Source organism: Oncorhynchus masou, chromosome 33 (assembly GCF_036934945.1).
Source record: "Oncorhynchus masou masou isolate Uvic2021 chromosome 33, UVic_Omas_1.1, whole genome shotgun sequence".
Classification (NCBI taxonomy): Eukaryota; Metazoa; Chordata; class Actinopteri; order Salmoniformes; family Salmonidae; genus Oncorhynchus; species Oncorhynchus masou.
The window spans coordinates 8508140-8523933 of NC_088244.1; the positions used below are offsets into that span (position 1 = coordinate 8508140).

The window sequence follows — 15794 nt, forward strand, 5'->3', positions numbered from 1 at the left end:
CTTTGCATGTGCCATGCTCTTCCAACTTAGCCACACAGGACCACAGATGGATGGATGGATATAGTAGCGTTAGATCCCGCCTACTAGCCAAACTATGGTTCCACATACAACACATAACTGATAACAGAGGGAAGGAATGCGGACAAGAAAGGAATAATTATATTGGAGAGTATTTTCAGAAGACGGGAAGAGAGGGGATGAGGAGGAGGAGAGGGGATGAGGAGGAGAGGGGATGAGGAGGAGGAGAGGGGATGAGGTGGAGGAGAGGGGATGAGGTGGAGGAGAGGGGATGAGGAGGAAGAGGGGATGAGGAGGAGGAGAGGTGATGAGGAGGAGGTCAAGACCAGTCGTGAGAGAGTAAGGAGGGTTGGGAGACTGAGAAGGCCTCTTGAAGTCAGAACAGGGAGCAAAAGGAGGCCACCTCTAGCTCTGAGCCAACACAGACAGAAGGATGGGTGGGTTTATGGAGAAGCCTGAGGGAGGTTTAGGGCGCATCCTTAGGGTGGACACTTGGCTCCTAAGCTCACTAAATCCTGTGTTCTATTATTGATGGGTTTAATCCCCTCTTTCCCGGGATGTACTCTCTCATTATGCCTGCTGATCACTCTATCGCTCCCCTCTCTCTCTCTCCTCTCTCCCACCTCTCTCTCCTCTCATTATGCCTGCTGATCACTCTATCGCTCCCCTCTCTCTCTCTCCTCTCTCCCCCCTCTCTCTCCTCTCATTATGCCTGCTGATCACTCTATCGCTCCCCTCTCTCTCTCCTCTCTCCCCCTCTCTCTCCTCTCATTATGCCTGCTGATCACTCTATCGCTCCCCTCTCTCTCTCTCCTCTCTCCCCCTCTCTCCCCCCTCTCTCTCCTCTCATTATGCCTGCTGATCACTCTATCGCTCCCCTCTCTCTCTTCTCTCTCCCTCTCTCTCCCCCTTTCTCTCCTCTCATTATGCCTGCTGATCACTCTATCGCTCCCCTCTCTCTCTCCTCTCTCCCCCTCTCTCCCCCCCTCTCTCTCCTCTCATTATGCCTGCTGATCACTCTATCGCTCCCTCTCTCTCTCTCCTCCCTCCCCCTCTCCCCCTCTCTCTCCTCTCATTATGCCTTCTGATCACTACCTCTCCCCCCTCTCTCTCCTCTCATTATGCCTTCTGATCACTACCTCTCCCACCTCTCTCTCTCTCCTCTCATTATGCCTGCTGATCACTCTACCTCTCCCCCTCTCTCCCCCCCTCTCTCTCTCCCTCTCTCTCCCCCTCTCTCTCTCTCCTCTCATTATGCCTGCTGATCACTCTACCTCTCCCCTCTCTCTCCTCTCATTATGCCTGCTGATCACCCTACCTCTCCCCCTCTCTCCACTCGTAATGCCTGCTGATCACCCTACCTCTCCCCCTCTCTCCACTCATTATGCCTGCTGATCACCCTACCTCTCCCCCTCTCTCCACTCATTATGCCTGCTGATCACTCTACCTCTCCCACCTCTCTCTCTCTCCTCTCATTATGCCTGCTGATCACTCTACCTCTCCCCCTCTCTCCCCCCCTCTCTCTCTCCCTCTCTCTCCCCCTCTCTCTCTCTCCTCTCATTATGCCTGCTGATCACCTTACCTCTCCCCCTCTCTCCACTCGTAATGCCTGCTGATCACCCTACCTCTCCCTTTCTACCTTCCCGATCAGGTCTGTCTCTTCCCCTCTCTCTCTCTCCTCTTTCTCTCCTCTCATTATGCCTGCTGATCACCCTACCTCCCCAATCAGGTCTGTCTCTCACAATCCATCACTGATTGTCTCCCCAGACTGTGTACCTTGATCACTAGACAGACTGTGTACCTTGATCACTAGACAGACTGTGTACCTTGATCACTAGACAGACTGTGTACCTTGATCACTAGACAGACTGTGTACCTTGATCACTAGACAGACTGTGTACCTTGATCACTAGACAGACTGTGTACCTTGATCACTAGACAGACTGTGTACCTTGATCACTAGACAGACTGTGTACCTTGATCACTAGACAGACTGTGTACCTTGATCACTAGACAGACTGTGTACCTTCAGACCCATATCTTATAATTGGCCTTCACCCAACATTGCGATGAATTTCAACCTGAGCTTTGACAGCATGTTTATTAGGTTGTATTGAAAGATCAAAACAACTGTCTTGACATACTTTATTTAGGTTTAGTTTATTATCACTAAATCAAATACAGAATTGTTTTCTGTTGAAGCACAAACACTGCTCTCTCCCATCTCAGGCCTGTGGTCAGACGAATGAGTGGGGATTGGCTGCTTCTCCCTGATGTTCTGTCTGGCTGGGCTGATCCCAGATCTGAGCCATCCCTGGCTCCTGCCATCTTGTGTCAGCTCTCAGCACAATGCTGAGACATCCATAGTTCTCACCAACGAAGCCTGCGCGCGCGTGTCAGTGTGTGTGTGTGTGTGTGTGTGTGTGTGTCTGTGTGTGACCTCACTGTCTTCTTCGTACTTGAATATAATAGCTTGTTTTGTTGGTTTAAAACAGTATGTGATGTCATGTCCTGCCTCGTCCACAGAGTCAGTACCTGTTTGTGTGTCGTTTGTTTTCCTCTCAGGCTGGCTGTCACAGCAGAGTGATAGAGAGACACGGAGAAAGACGAGGAGAGGAGAGAGGAGTCTGCCTCCATGTCTGCTCCTGTCCCTTCCAGTCGGAGATCTGCGTCTGGCTCACGCAGGTACAGCACTGCAGACACAGCTACCTAACTACCTATCTAAAACTCATACTCTCTCTGTCTGTTGTCATTTCTCTAATTCGTCCGCAATCTTTCTCCTTTCACCTTCTTTTTAGATTAACTTAACTCTTATGTAGTCAACCTCTCAGTCAACCTTCCTCAATCAACCCCCTCAGTCAACCCCCTCAGTCTACCCCTTCAGTCAACCTCTCAGTCAACCCCCTAGGTCAACCTCTGTCAATCTTATCAGTCAACCTCTTAGTCAACATCTCAGTCAATCTATTAGTCAACCTTCCTCAGTCAACCCCATCTGTCAACCTTCCTCAATCAACCTTTCTCAGTCAACCTCTCAGTCAACCTCTCAGTCAACATCTCAGTCAACATCTTATTCAACCTCTTTGCCAACCTCTCAGTCAACCTCTTTGCCAACCCCTCAGTCAACATCTTATTCAACCTCTTTGCCAACCTCTCAGTCAACCTCTTTGCCAACCCCTTAGTCAACCTCTTTGCCAACCCCTTAGTCAACCTCTTAGTCAACCTCTCAGTCAACCTCTCAGTCAACCTCTTTGCCAACCCCTTAGTCAACCTCTTTGCCAACCCCTTAGTCAACCTCTTAGTCAACCTCTCAGTCAACCTCTCAGTCAACCTCTTTGCCAACCCCTTAGTCAACCTCTTAGTCAACCTCTCAGTCAACCTCTCAGTCAACATCTCAGTCAACATCTTATTCAACCTCTTTGCCAACCTGTTAGTTAACCTCTTAGTCAACCTCTTAGTCAACCTCTTAGTTAACCTCTTTGCCAACCCCTTAGTCAACCTCTTAGTCAACCTCTTAGTTAACCTCTTAGTCAACCTCTTAGTCAACCTCTTAGTTAGCCCCTCTCTCTCTTGCATCTCTCTGTTGTTCTCCATACCTCCTCTATTTTGTCATCTTATTATCACCCACAAGAAATAGTCAGTGGTGAAGATAATGGTTCTGTCCCACCCAGGGACCATTTCTAATGATGGGGAGTCTCCTTGAATAGTAAATGTTGTGTGTGAACTAGAGGTCGACCGACTAATGACAATTACAACAATACTGAATTAACACTTATTTTAACTTAATATAAAACTTCAATAAAATCAATTTAGCCTCAAATAAATAATGAAACATGTTAATTTTGGTTTAAATAATGCAAAAACAAAGTGTTGGAGAAGAAAGTAATATGTGCCATGTAAAAAAGCTAACGTTGAAGTTCCTTGCTCAGAACATGAGAACATATGAAAGTTGGTGGTTCCTTTTAACATGAGACTTCAATATTCCCAGGTAAGAAGTTTTAGGTTGTAGCTAATATAGTATTTATAGGACTATTTCTCTCTATATCATTTGTATTTCATATACCTTTGACTATTGGATGTTCTTATAGGCACTATAGTATTGCCAGTGTAACAGTATAGCTTCCGTCCCCCTCCTTGCCCCTACCTGGGCTCAAACCAGGAACACATAGACTACAGCCACACTCGAAGCATCGTTACCCATCGCTCCACAAAAGCCGCGGCCCTTGCAGAGCAAGGGGAACAACTACTCCAAATCTAAAAGCGAGTGACGTTTGAAACAGTATTAGCGCACACCCAGCTAACTAGCTAGACATTTCACATTGGTTACACCAGCCATTAGGCTGATAGGCTTGAAGTCATAAACAGTGCTGTGCTTGCGAAGAGCTGCTGGCAAAACCCATGAAAGTGCTGTTTGAATGAATGATTACGGGCCTGCTGCTGCTCAGTCAGACTGCTCTATCAAATCAGACTTAATTATAACATAATAACACACAGAAATACGAGCCTTTGGTCATTAATATGATTGAATCCGGAAACTATCCTTTCGAAAACAAAACGTTTATTATTTCAGTGAAATACGGAACCGTTCGGTATTTTATCTAACGGGTGGCATCCCTAAGTCTAAGTATTCTTGTTACATTGCACAACCTTCAATGTATGTCATAATTACGTAAAATTCTGGCAAATTAGTTCGCAAGGAGCCAGGCGGCCCAAACTGTTGCATATACCCTGACTCTGTGTGCAATGAACGCAAGAGAAATGACACAATTTCACCTGGTTAATATTGCCTGCTAAACTGGATCAGTAGTTATAACTAGTGATTATGATTGATTGTTTTTTATAAGATAAGTTTAATGCTAGCTAGCAATTTACCTTGGCTTCTACTACATTCACGTAACAGGCAGGCTACTCGTGGAGTGCAATGGTTAGAGCTTTGGACTAGTTAACTGTGCGGTTGCAAGATTGGAACCCCTGAGCTGACAATGTGAAAATCTGTCGTTCTGCCCCTGAACGAGGCAGTTAACCCACAGTTCCTAGACAGTCATTGAAAATAAGAATGTGTTCTTAACTGACTTGCCTGATTAAATAAAAGGTATAAAAAATAATAATATTAATAATAATTGGAAATCGGCGCCCAAAAATACCGATTTCCGATTGTTATGAAAACTTGAAATCGGCCCTAATTAATCGGCCATTCCGATTAATCGGTCGACCTCTAGTGTGAACGTGTGTTTGTCTATACTGCTACAGTACAGGGGCTCATAATCTCCTGAGAGAGCTGAGGCTCAGCATTTGCTTCTGTCCCATCAGCTGCTGAGCTCCATAAATGGTTACAGGCCAATGCTTCTCTCTCTCTCTCTTCCGTTCCCTCCCTCTCTCTCGCTCTCTCTTTTTCTCACTATCTCTCTCTCTCACTGTCTCTCTCTCTCTATCTCTCTCCCTCTCTCTCTGTCTCTGTCCTTCTCTGTCTCTGTCCCTCTCTCTCTCTCTCTCTCATTTCTCTCTCTCTCTGTGTGTCTCTCCCTCCCTGTCTGTCTCTCTCTGTCTGTCTCTCTCTCCATCTCTGTCCCTCTGTCTCTCACTCCCTCTCTCATTTCTCTCTGTATCTCTCTCTCTGTCTCTCTCTCTGTCTCTCTCTCTCTCTCTCTCTCTCTGTGTGTGTCTCTCTCTCTCTCTCTCTCTCTCTCTCTCTGTGTGTCTCTCTCTCTCTCTCTCTCTCTCTCTCTGTGTCTCTCTCTCTTTCTCTCTGTCCCTCCCTCCCTCTGCAGTCATGATTGTGTCAGCACTTGAGAGGTTTGCTTTTCTCTCTTTTTATCTGATAGTGATTGGACCATGTAATTGTTTTGTTAGCTAAAGTGAATGTGGTGGTGTGTAGAGTTTCTATAAATGGAGTGAATAACTGGTCAGTAGTTCATTTATTCAACATAAGTGTTACTGTACTGTCACCTTGCACTCCATGTCTTTACGTTGATCTTTCACCTAAATGAATAACTAGTGTGCAATGTCCTAGCTACAGAGCAGTGGTAGCATGAAATCTGTCTCTCGTCTCTCTTCCCAGATTCAACCCTCTGAATCCTCTGCAGCCCAAACGCCGCTTGCAGCAAATTCTGTCGTCCTCCTCCTCGCCCGTACCTGTACCCCTACCCACGCGCCCTGCGTGAGACACAATTCTGTTATACTGTCCCAGAGAGCATGCTCTGTAGCTGTCGCTGCAGAACCACTAGAATGTACTGTACATGGAGAGGAGGAGATGTGCTGTAGTCATAGCTGGACAGACAGACAGAGATCAATGGATCTCTTGATTCACTGATAAACCCTCAGATGCACCAAACAGATTGGGTGGTACACTGACATCGCCAATATTATAGCCAATAGCTGGATGAGGTGATTGACAACAGTAAATGTACTATACGGCTGTGGTTAAAGTGACAGTGCTGGACAATCTCAAACCATCTTCAAACAGGACCACAGCTAGTTACTGTATGTTAGCTATAAGAGCATTGTCTCTGTCCACATCGTCTCACTTCTTGCAATCATTCTGTATAGGAGTATTCTGCACACAGCCTTCTCTTATACCACTCGGCCTTCTCTTATACCACCCAGCCTTCTCTTATACCACCCAGCCTTCTCTTATACCACCCGGCCTTCTCTTATACCACCCAGCCTTCTCTTATACCACCCAGCCTTCTCTTATACCACCCAGCCTTCTTTTATACCACCCAGCCTTCTTTTATACCACCCAGCCTTCTCTTATACCACCCAGCCTTCTCTTATACCACCCAGCCTTCTCTTATACCACCCGGCCTTCTTTTATACCACCCGGCCTTCTCTTATACCACCCATCCTTCTCTTATACCACCCGGCCTTCTCTTATACCACCCGGCCTTGTCTTATACCACCCGGCCTTCTCTTATAATATATCCCATTTAGCAGACGCTTTTGTCCAAAGCGACTTACAAGTCGGCTGGGGCCACTACTTTTGCATATGGGTGGCCCCAGCGGGAATCGAACCCACGACGCTTGGCGTTGCAAGCGCCATGCTCTACCGACTGAGCCACACAGGACTTATACCACCCGGCCTTCTCTTATACCACCCAGCCTTCCTACACATAATACCACCCAGCCTTCTCTTATACCACCCATCCTTCTCTTATACCACCCAGCCTTCTCTTATACCACCCAGCCTTCTCTTATACCACCCAGCCTTCCTACACATAATACCACCCAGCCTTCTCTTATACCACCCATCCTTCTCTTATACCACCCAGCCTTCTCTTATACCACCCAGCCTTCTCTTATAGCACCCAGCCTTCTCTTATACCACCCAGCCTTCCTACACATAATACCACCCAGCCTTCTCTTATACCACCCATCCTTCTCTTATACCACCCAGCCTTCTCTTATACCACCCAGCCTTCTCTTATACCACCCAGCCTTCTCTTATAGCACCCAGCCTTCTCTTATACCACCCATCCTTCTCTTATACCACCCAGCCTTCTCTTATACCACCCAGCCTTCTCTTATACCACCCAGCCTTCCTACACATAATACCACCCAGCCTTCTCTTATACCACCCATCCTTCTCTTATACCACCCAGCCTTCTCTTATACCACCCAGCCTTCTCTTATAGCACCCAGCCTTCTCTTATACCACCCAGCCTTCCTACACATAATACCACCCAGCCTTCTCTTATACCACCCATCCTTCTCTTATACCACCCAGCCTTCTCTTATACCACCCAGCCTTCTCTTATACCACCCAGCCTTCTCTTATAGCACCCAGCCTTCTCTTATACCACCCGGCCTTCTCTTATACCACCCGGCCTTCTCTTATACCACCCGGCCTTCTCTTATACCACCCGGCCTTCTCTTATACCACCCAGCCTTCTCTTATACCACCCGGCCTTCTCTTATACCACCCAGCCTTCTCTTATACCACCCAGCCTTCTCTTATACCACCCAGCCTTCTCTTATACCACCCAGCCTTCTCTTATACCACCCAGCCTTCTCTTATACCACCCAGCCTTCTCTTATACCACCCAGCCTTCTCTTATACCACCCAGCCTTCTCTTATACCACCCAGCCTTCTCTTATACCACCCAGCCTTCTCTTATACCACCCAGCCTTCCTATACATAATAACTCCAGCCTTCCTCACACCACTTACCTACCAGGGTCCATCTCAAAGGAGAAGAGATGTAATCAATCAAATGTATTTCTAAAGTCATTTTCATATCACCAGATGTCACAAAATGATATAAACATAGCTGGACATGTAATGAGGGACTCCAGTTGTGCCAAACCACTTATTTAGTCTATATATTTGACATGTTCTACCTTTCTTTCCAGCCTTGCTTCCACTGCTCTCCAAGCTTGACCGTGTTCTCTGTTTGTATGCTGTTTGCCTTCGTCATAACCTGTCATACCCTATCCTGACCCTTCCTACAATCCCCAGGCTGCTATATCTGTCATATCTGTTTTGCTTATCTCCTCCCACCCAGTCTGGAAGCCAGTGATTGGGCAAAACCCCTGTTCTCCTAGATAACAGACAGCCTTTGATTGCTTTGTTTAATTGGCCGTCATTAGTAAATCGACCAATTGGTTAACAGTAACAGATGAATACGGTACAGGAGTTGACCATCACAGTGCCCCTTCCCCTCACTAATAGAATTGGAAAACGACAGGTAACTGCCAAAAATAAAGGAAACACTTGAGTAAATGAGGGATACAAAGTATATTTAAAGCAGGTGCTTACAAGCAGGTGTGGTGGCTGAGTTAATAAAGCCATAAGCATCTCATCATGCTTACAAATGCTGGGCAGGCCATTATTTTGGCAATGCCCCCCCCCCATCCACAGGGCACGAGTGGTCACTGAATGGTTTGATGAAAACGATGTAAACCATATGCCATGGCCGTCTCAAGTCACCCGATCTCAACCCAATTCAACACTTCTGGAAGATTCTGGAGCGGCGACCAAGGCGGTGTTTTCCACCACCATCAACAAAACACCAAATTATGGGAATTTCTCCTGGAAGAATGGTGTCTCATCTCTCCAATAGAGATCCAGACACTTGTAGAATCTATGCCGAGGTGCATTGAAGCTGTTCTGGCTGGTGGTGACCCAACGACCCTATTAAGACACTATGTTGGTGTTTCCTTTATTTTGGCAGTTACCTGTACATGAATATAATTTCACCAGAAGTTAATACTTCAAATGTTTTGGGGAGATTTTATTTTTTTATTTTTTTAGTTAGTTGTTTTTGCTGTGTGTGGTTTTTCTTTCTTACGGGTTATGTGAGGTAAGAAATTCCCCAGATATTACAAGCATATATTTGGTGTGACTTTGGTATGGGAATCATGCAGCCTAGGGATATTTTCAGCTCTGATGCAGCTGCAAAATAAAAGGCTCACCTTTCGTGCTGAGGGGGGGGGGGGACAGGTAAGAACAGAGTGAGAAGTGGACCAGACATAGGTTCGCCATGTCAGCATGTCTTAATCATGGTTTGATTACCATTAATCATGGTTTAATCATGTCTTCGTTAAGGAGAATAATGTTGAGGTGAAGTCCTCTTCAGATGTCCTGTTAGCCTATAGCAGATCTCGACTGGGCAAGTTCATCGTTAGTAGTTGTTTCTCTGCCTTCGATCTTTCTCATAAAATAACAAAGCTGATGTATGTACACTTAACCAGTGTGAAGGTATCTCCCAGGCCTAAAGAATACATTATAATGAGCCAGTTTTAAAGGAGCGGTAATACTTGAAGCCACTATTAGCCAGTGCTTCTGCTCTGAACAACCCAGGCCACAGTCTTTAATGACTTTAAAGATTCTCCCTATCAGACTAGAGGTGTTCCCTTTACTTATACCATGATGACCATGGTCGATGTGTTTGGCCAACACAGGGTATAAGTCCTAAGTACTATTGATGTTGGTCACTTGGTCCTAGCCTGCATCTCAGTCTCACAGACACCACCTCACCGTATCAGCCAGTTGTCTTTGGTCAGGTTTGACTACTGCAGGTTCATAGAGCTAGACTACATTCCAATGGAGACAGGCTTTATGGTCTCAATGCGCCCAACGGATCGAGGATATCTCACTACCAAGTCTCCGGAGCAGCACTGTCGGTCAGCACAACTCTCCCTCTCTATATATACACCTCTCTCAATATATATATATATATATATACATACACCTCTCTATATATACACCTCTCTCTCTCTCTCTATATATATATATACACACACCTCTCTCTCTCTCTCTATATATATATATATACACCTCCCTCACTCTCTATATATACACCTCTCTCTATATATACACCTCTCTCTATATATATACACCTCCCTCACTCTCTATATATACACCTCTCTCTATATATACACCTCTCTATATATACACCTCCCTCACTCTCTACCTCTCTCTATATATATATACACCTCTCTATATATATATACACACACCTCTCTCTATATATATACACCTCTCTCTCTATATACACCTCTCTCTCTATATATATACACCTCTCTCTCTATATATACACCTCTCTATATATATATATACACCTCCCTCACTCTCTATATATACACCTCTCTCTATATATACACCTCCCTCACTCTCTATATATACATCTCCCTCACTCTCTATATATACACCTCTCTCTATATATATATACACACCTCTCTCTATATATACACCTCACTCACTCTCTATATATACACCTCTCCATATATATACACCTCTATCTATATACACCTCTCTCTATATACACCTCTCTCTATATACACCTCTCTCTATATACACCTCTCTCTATATATATATATACACACCTCTCTCTATATATATACACACCTCTCTATATATACACCTCTCTCTATATATATACACACACCTCTCTCTATATATACACACACCTCTCTCTCTATATATACACCTCTCTCTCTATATATATATATATATATATATATATATATATATATATATATACACACCTCTCTCTCTATATATACACCTCTCTCTATATATACACCTCCCTCACTCTCTATATATACATCTCCCTCACTCTCTATATATACACCTCTCTCTATATATATATACACACCTCTCTCTATATATACACCTCACTCACTCTCTATATATACACCTCTCCATATATATACACCTCTATCTATATACACCTCTCTCTATATACACCTCTCTCTATATACACCTCTCTCTATATATATATATACACACCTCTCTCTATATATATACACACCTCTCTATATATACACCTCTCTCTATATATATACACACACCTCTCTCTATATATACACACACCTCTCTCTCTATATATACACCTCTCTCTCTATATATATATATATATATATATATATATATATACACACCTCTCTCTCTATATATACACCTCCCTCTCTATATACACCTCCCTCACTCTCTATATATACACATCTCTCTCTATATATATATACACCTCTCTCTATATATATATATACACACCTCTATATATATACACCTCCCTCACTCTCTATATATACACCTCTCTCTATATATATATACACCTCTCTCTCTATACAGTGCCTTGCGAAAGTATTCGGCCCCCTTGAACTTTGCGACCTTTTGCCACATTTCAGGCTTCAAACATAAAGATATAAAACTGTATTTTTTTGTGAAGAATCAACAACAAGTGGGACACAATCATGAAGTGGAACGACATTTATTGGATATTTCAAACTTTTTTAACAAATTAAAAACTCAACAATTGGGTGTGCAAAATTATTCAGCCCCCTTAAGTTAATACTTTGTAGCGCCACCTTTTGCTGCGATTACAGCTGTAAGTCGCTTGGGGTATGTCTCTATCAGTTTTGCACATCGAAAGACTGAATTTTTTTCCCATTCCTCCTTGCAAAACAGCTCGAGCTCAATGAGGTTGGATGGAGAGCATTTGTGAACAGCAGTTTTCAGTTCTTTCCACAGATTCTCGATTGGATTCAGGTCTGGACTTTGACTTGGCAATTCTAGCACCTGGATATGTTTATTTTTGAACCATTCCATTGTAGATTTTGCTTTATGTTTTGGATCATTGTCTTGTTGGAAGACAAATCTCCGCCCCAGTCTCAGGTCTTTTGCAGACTCCATCAGGTTTTCTTCCAGAATGGTCCTGTATTTGGCTCCAACCATCTTCCCATCAATTTTAACCATCTTCCCTGTCCCTGCTGAAGAAAAGCAGGCCCAAACCATGATGCTGCCACCACCGTGTTTGACAGTGGGTATGGTGTGTTCAGGGTGATGAGCTGTGTTGCTTTTACGCCAAACATAACATTTTGCATTGTTGCCAAAAAGTTCAATTTTGGTTTCATCTGACCAGAGCACCTTCTTCCACATGCTTGGTGTGTCTCCCAGGTGGCTTGTGGCAAACTTTAAATGACACTTTTTATGGATATCTTTAACTTCTTGAAACTCCCCATCCCGGATCCGGGATCGTGACTAAAGCCTCAGGCTCATTAGCATAACGCAACGTTAACGATTTCTGAAAATCGCAAATAAAATGAAAATAATGCGCCTACTCTCAAGCTTAGCCTTTTCTTAACAACACTGTCATCTCAGATTTTCAAAATATGCTTTTGAACCATAGCAATTCACTAATTTGTGTAAGAGTATGCTAAGCTAGCTTAGCATTTTGAGTAGCATTTAGCACGCAACATTTTCACAAAAACCAGATAACCAAATAAATAAAATCATTTACCTTTGAAGAGCTTCGGATGTTTTCAATGAGGAGACTCTCAGTTACATACCAAATGCGCAGTTTTTCCTGAAAGCGTCTGTGTGTAGGAGAAATCGCTCCGTTTTGTACATCACATTTGGCTACCGAAACGAACCGAAAATTCAGTCACCTACAACGTCAAACTTTTTCCGAATTAACTCCATAATATCGACCGAAACATGGCAAACGTTGTTTGGAATCAATCCTCAAGGTGTTTTTTCACATATCTCTTCATTGATATATCGTTCGTGGAAGCCTGCATTCTTCTCTGAATTCTGTGGAAAAATACTTGCAGCTGACTTTTGCGCACCAATTTCGGCGCAGGACACCGGGCGGACACCTGGTAAATGTGGTCTCTTATGGTCAATCTTCCAATGATATGCCTACAAATACGCCACAATGCTGCAGTCACCTTGGGGAAACGACAGAAAGGGCAGACTTACTTCTCTCGCATTCACAGCCATATAAGGAGACAATGGAAAACAGAGCCTCAAAAATCCTGCTCATTTCCTGGATGCCGTCTCATCTTGGTTTTGCCTGAAGCTCACGTTCTAGGGCACGCACAGAAAATATCTTTGCAGTTCTGGAAACGTCAGAGTGTTTTCTTTCCAAAGCTACCAATTATATGCATAGTCGAGCATCTTTTTGTGACAAAATATTGCGCCTAAAACGGGCACGTCTTTTTATCCAAAAATGATATAGCGCCCCTAGAGTTTCAAGAGGTTAAGAAATGGCTTTCTTCTTGCCACTCTTCCATAAAGGCCAGATTTGTGCAATATACGACTGATTGTTGTCCTATGGACAGAGTCTCCCACTTCAGCTGTAGATCTCTGCAGTTCATCCAGAGTGATCATGGGCTTCTTGGCTGCATCTCTGATCAGTCTTCTCCTTGTATGAGCTGAAAGTTTAGAGGGACGGCTAGGTCTTGGTAGATTTGCAGTGGTCTGATACTCCTTCCATTTCAATAGTATCGCTTGCACAGTGCTCCTTGGGATGTTTAAATCTTGGGAAATCTTTTTGTATCCAAATCCGGCTTTTAACTTCTTCACAACAGTATCTTGGACCTGCCTGGTGTGTTCCTTGTTCTTCATGATGCTCTCTGCGCTTTTAACGGACCTCTGAGACTATCACAGTGCAGGTGCATTTATACGGAGACTTGATTACACACAGGTGGATTGTATTTATCATCATTAGTCATTTAGGTCAACATTGGATCATTCAGAGATCCTCACTGAACTTCTGGAGAGAGTTTGCTGCACTAAAAGTAAAGGGGCTGAATAATTTTGCACGCCCAATTTTTCAGTTTTTTTTTGTTAAAAAAGTTTGAAATATCCAATAAATGTCTTTCCACTTCATGATTGTGTCCCACTTGTTGTTGATTCTTCACAAAAAAATACAGTTTTATATCTTTATGTTTGAAGCCTGAAATGTGGCAAAAGGTCGCAAAGTTCAAGGGGGCCGAATACTTTCGCAAGGCACTGTATATACCCCTCTCTATATATATCTATATCTATACCTCTCTCTCTCTCATATATATATATATATATATATATATACACACCTCTCTTTCTATATATATACACCTCTCTATATATGCACCTCTCTCTATATATGCACCTCTCTATATATATATGCACCTCTCTCTCTCTATCCCTCTCTCCATATGCCTTTCTCTCTCTCTCTAGCCCTCTCTCTATATCCCTCTCTCAATATCTCTCTCTCTCCCTCTCTTTATCTCTCTCTATATCCCTCTCTCTCTAGCCCTCTCTATATCTCTCTCTCCCTCTCCCTCTAGCCCTCTCTCTATATCCCTCTCTCTCTAGCCCTCTCTCTATATCCCTCTCTCTCTATCCCTCTCTCTCTATCCCTCTCTCTCTATCCCTCTCTCTCTACCCCTCTCTCTCTAGCCCTCTCTCTCTAGCCCTCTCTCTGTATCTCTCTCCCTCTCTCTCAAGCCCTCTCTCTCTATATCCCTCTCTCTAAAGCCCTCTCTATATCCCTCTCTCTCTATCCCTCTCTCTCTACCCCTCTCTATCTAGCCCTCTATCTATATGCCTTTCTCTCTCCATCACTCCCTCTATCCCTCCTATCTCATTGTCTCTTTGTTATCGCTCGCTGTTCCCTAGGCGTGGATTTGGTCTTAATGCCAAGATGCTTTGTCGTTGAATATACATTTTTTCAATATTAATTGGAACTTCTGATTTACTTTAAATATATATATATAATTGCATATCACTAGACATGTTAGTATGTTAGAACAACGTAACATTATGCTACGAAGTCCATGGCACGATGTAGGTTGAATCCAGGTATTTTCTAAAACCATCACACGCAAGCTGATCTGTTGTTGGCTGGATTATAACCTTTCACCTTTCTCATTCATTGAAAGTCATTGAATGACATTGTTGACGTCCTACTTTGTTTTCGCTTTCATCCATTCAGAAAGTCAAATGTTTAATGGTCTGTGTTACAGAACATAATTTACAGTTGAAGTCAGGGGTTTACATACACTTATGTTGGAGTCATTAAAACTAGTTTTTCAACCACTGAGCAAATTTCTTGTTAACAAACTATAGTTTTGGCAAGTCGGTTAGGACTTCTACTTTGTGCATGGTACAAGTAATTTTTCCAACAATTGTTTACAGACAGATTATTTCACTTATAATTCACTGTATCACAATTCCAGTGGGTCAGAAGTTTACATACACAAAGTTGACTGCCTTTAAACAGCATGGAAAATTACAGAAAATTGTGTCATGGCTTTAGAAGCTTCTGATAGGCTAATTGACATCATTTGAGTGAATTTTAGGTGTACCTGTGGATGTATTTCAAGGCCTACCATAACACTCAGTGCCTCTTTGCTTGACATCATGGGAAAATCAAAAGAAATCAGCCAAGACCTCAGAAAAAAAGTTGTAGACCTCCACAAGTCTGGTTCATCTTTGGGAGCAATTTCCAAATGCCTGAATGTACCACGTTCATCTGTACAAACAATAGTACGCAAGTATAAACACCATGGAAC

At 43.5% G+C, this 15794-nt stretch overlaps 1 protein-coding gene across 1 annotated transcript in view; it reads left to right on the forward strand.

The window, feature by feature from the left end:
• Nucleotides 1-15794, forward strand: part of LOC135527641 (syntaphilin-like) — a 40371-nt gene that overhangs the window by 15817 nt on the left and 8760 nt on the right. The window contains exons 2-3 of the mRNA XM_064956127.1: nt 2584-2703; nt 6074-6172. Of these exons, the coding sequence (XP_064812199.1) occupies nt 2654-2703; nt 6074-6172 (149 nt within the window). The 5' untranslated portion in view covers nt 2584-2653. The remainder of the gene's footprint in view (nt 1-2583; nt 2704-6073; nt 6173-15794) is intronic.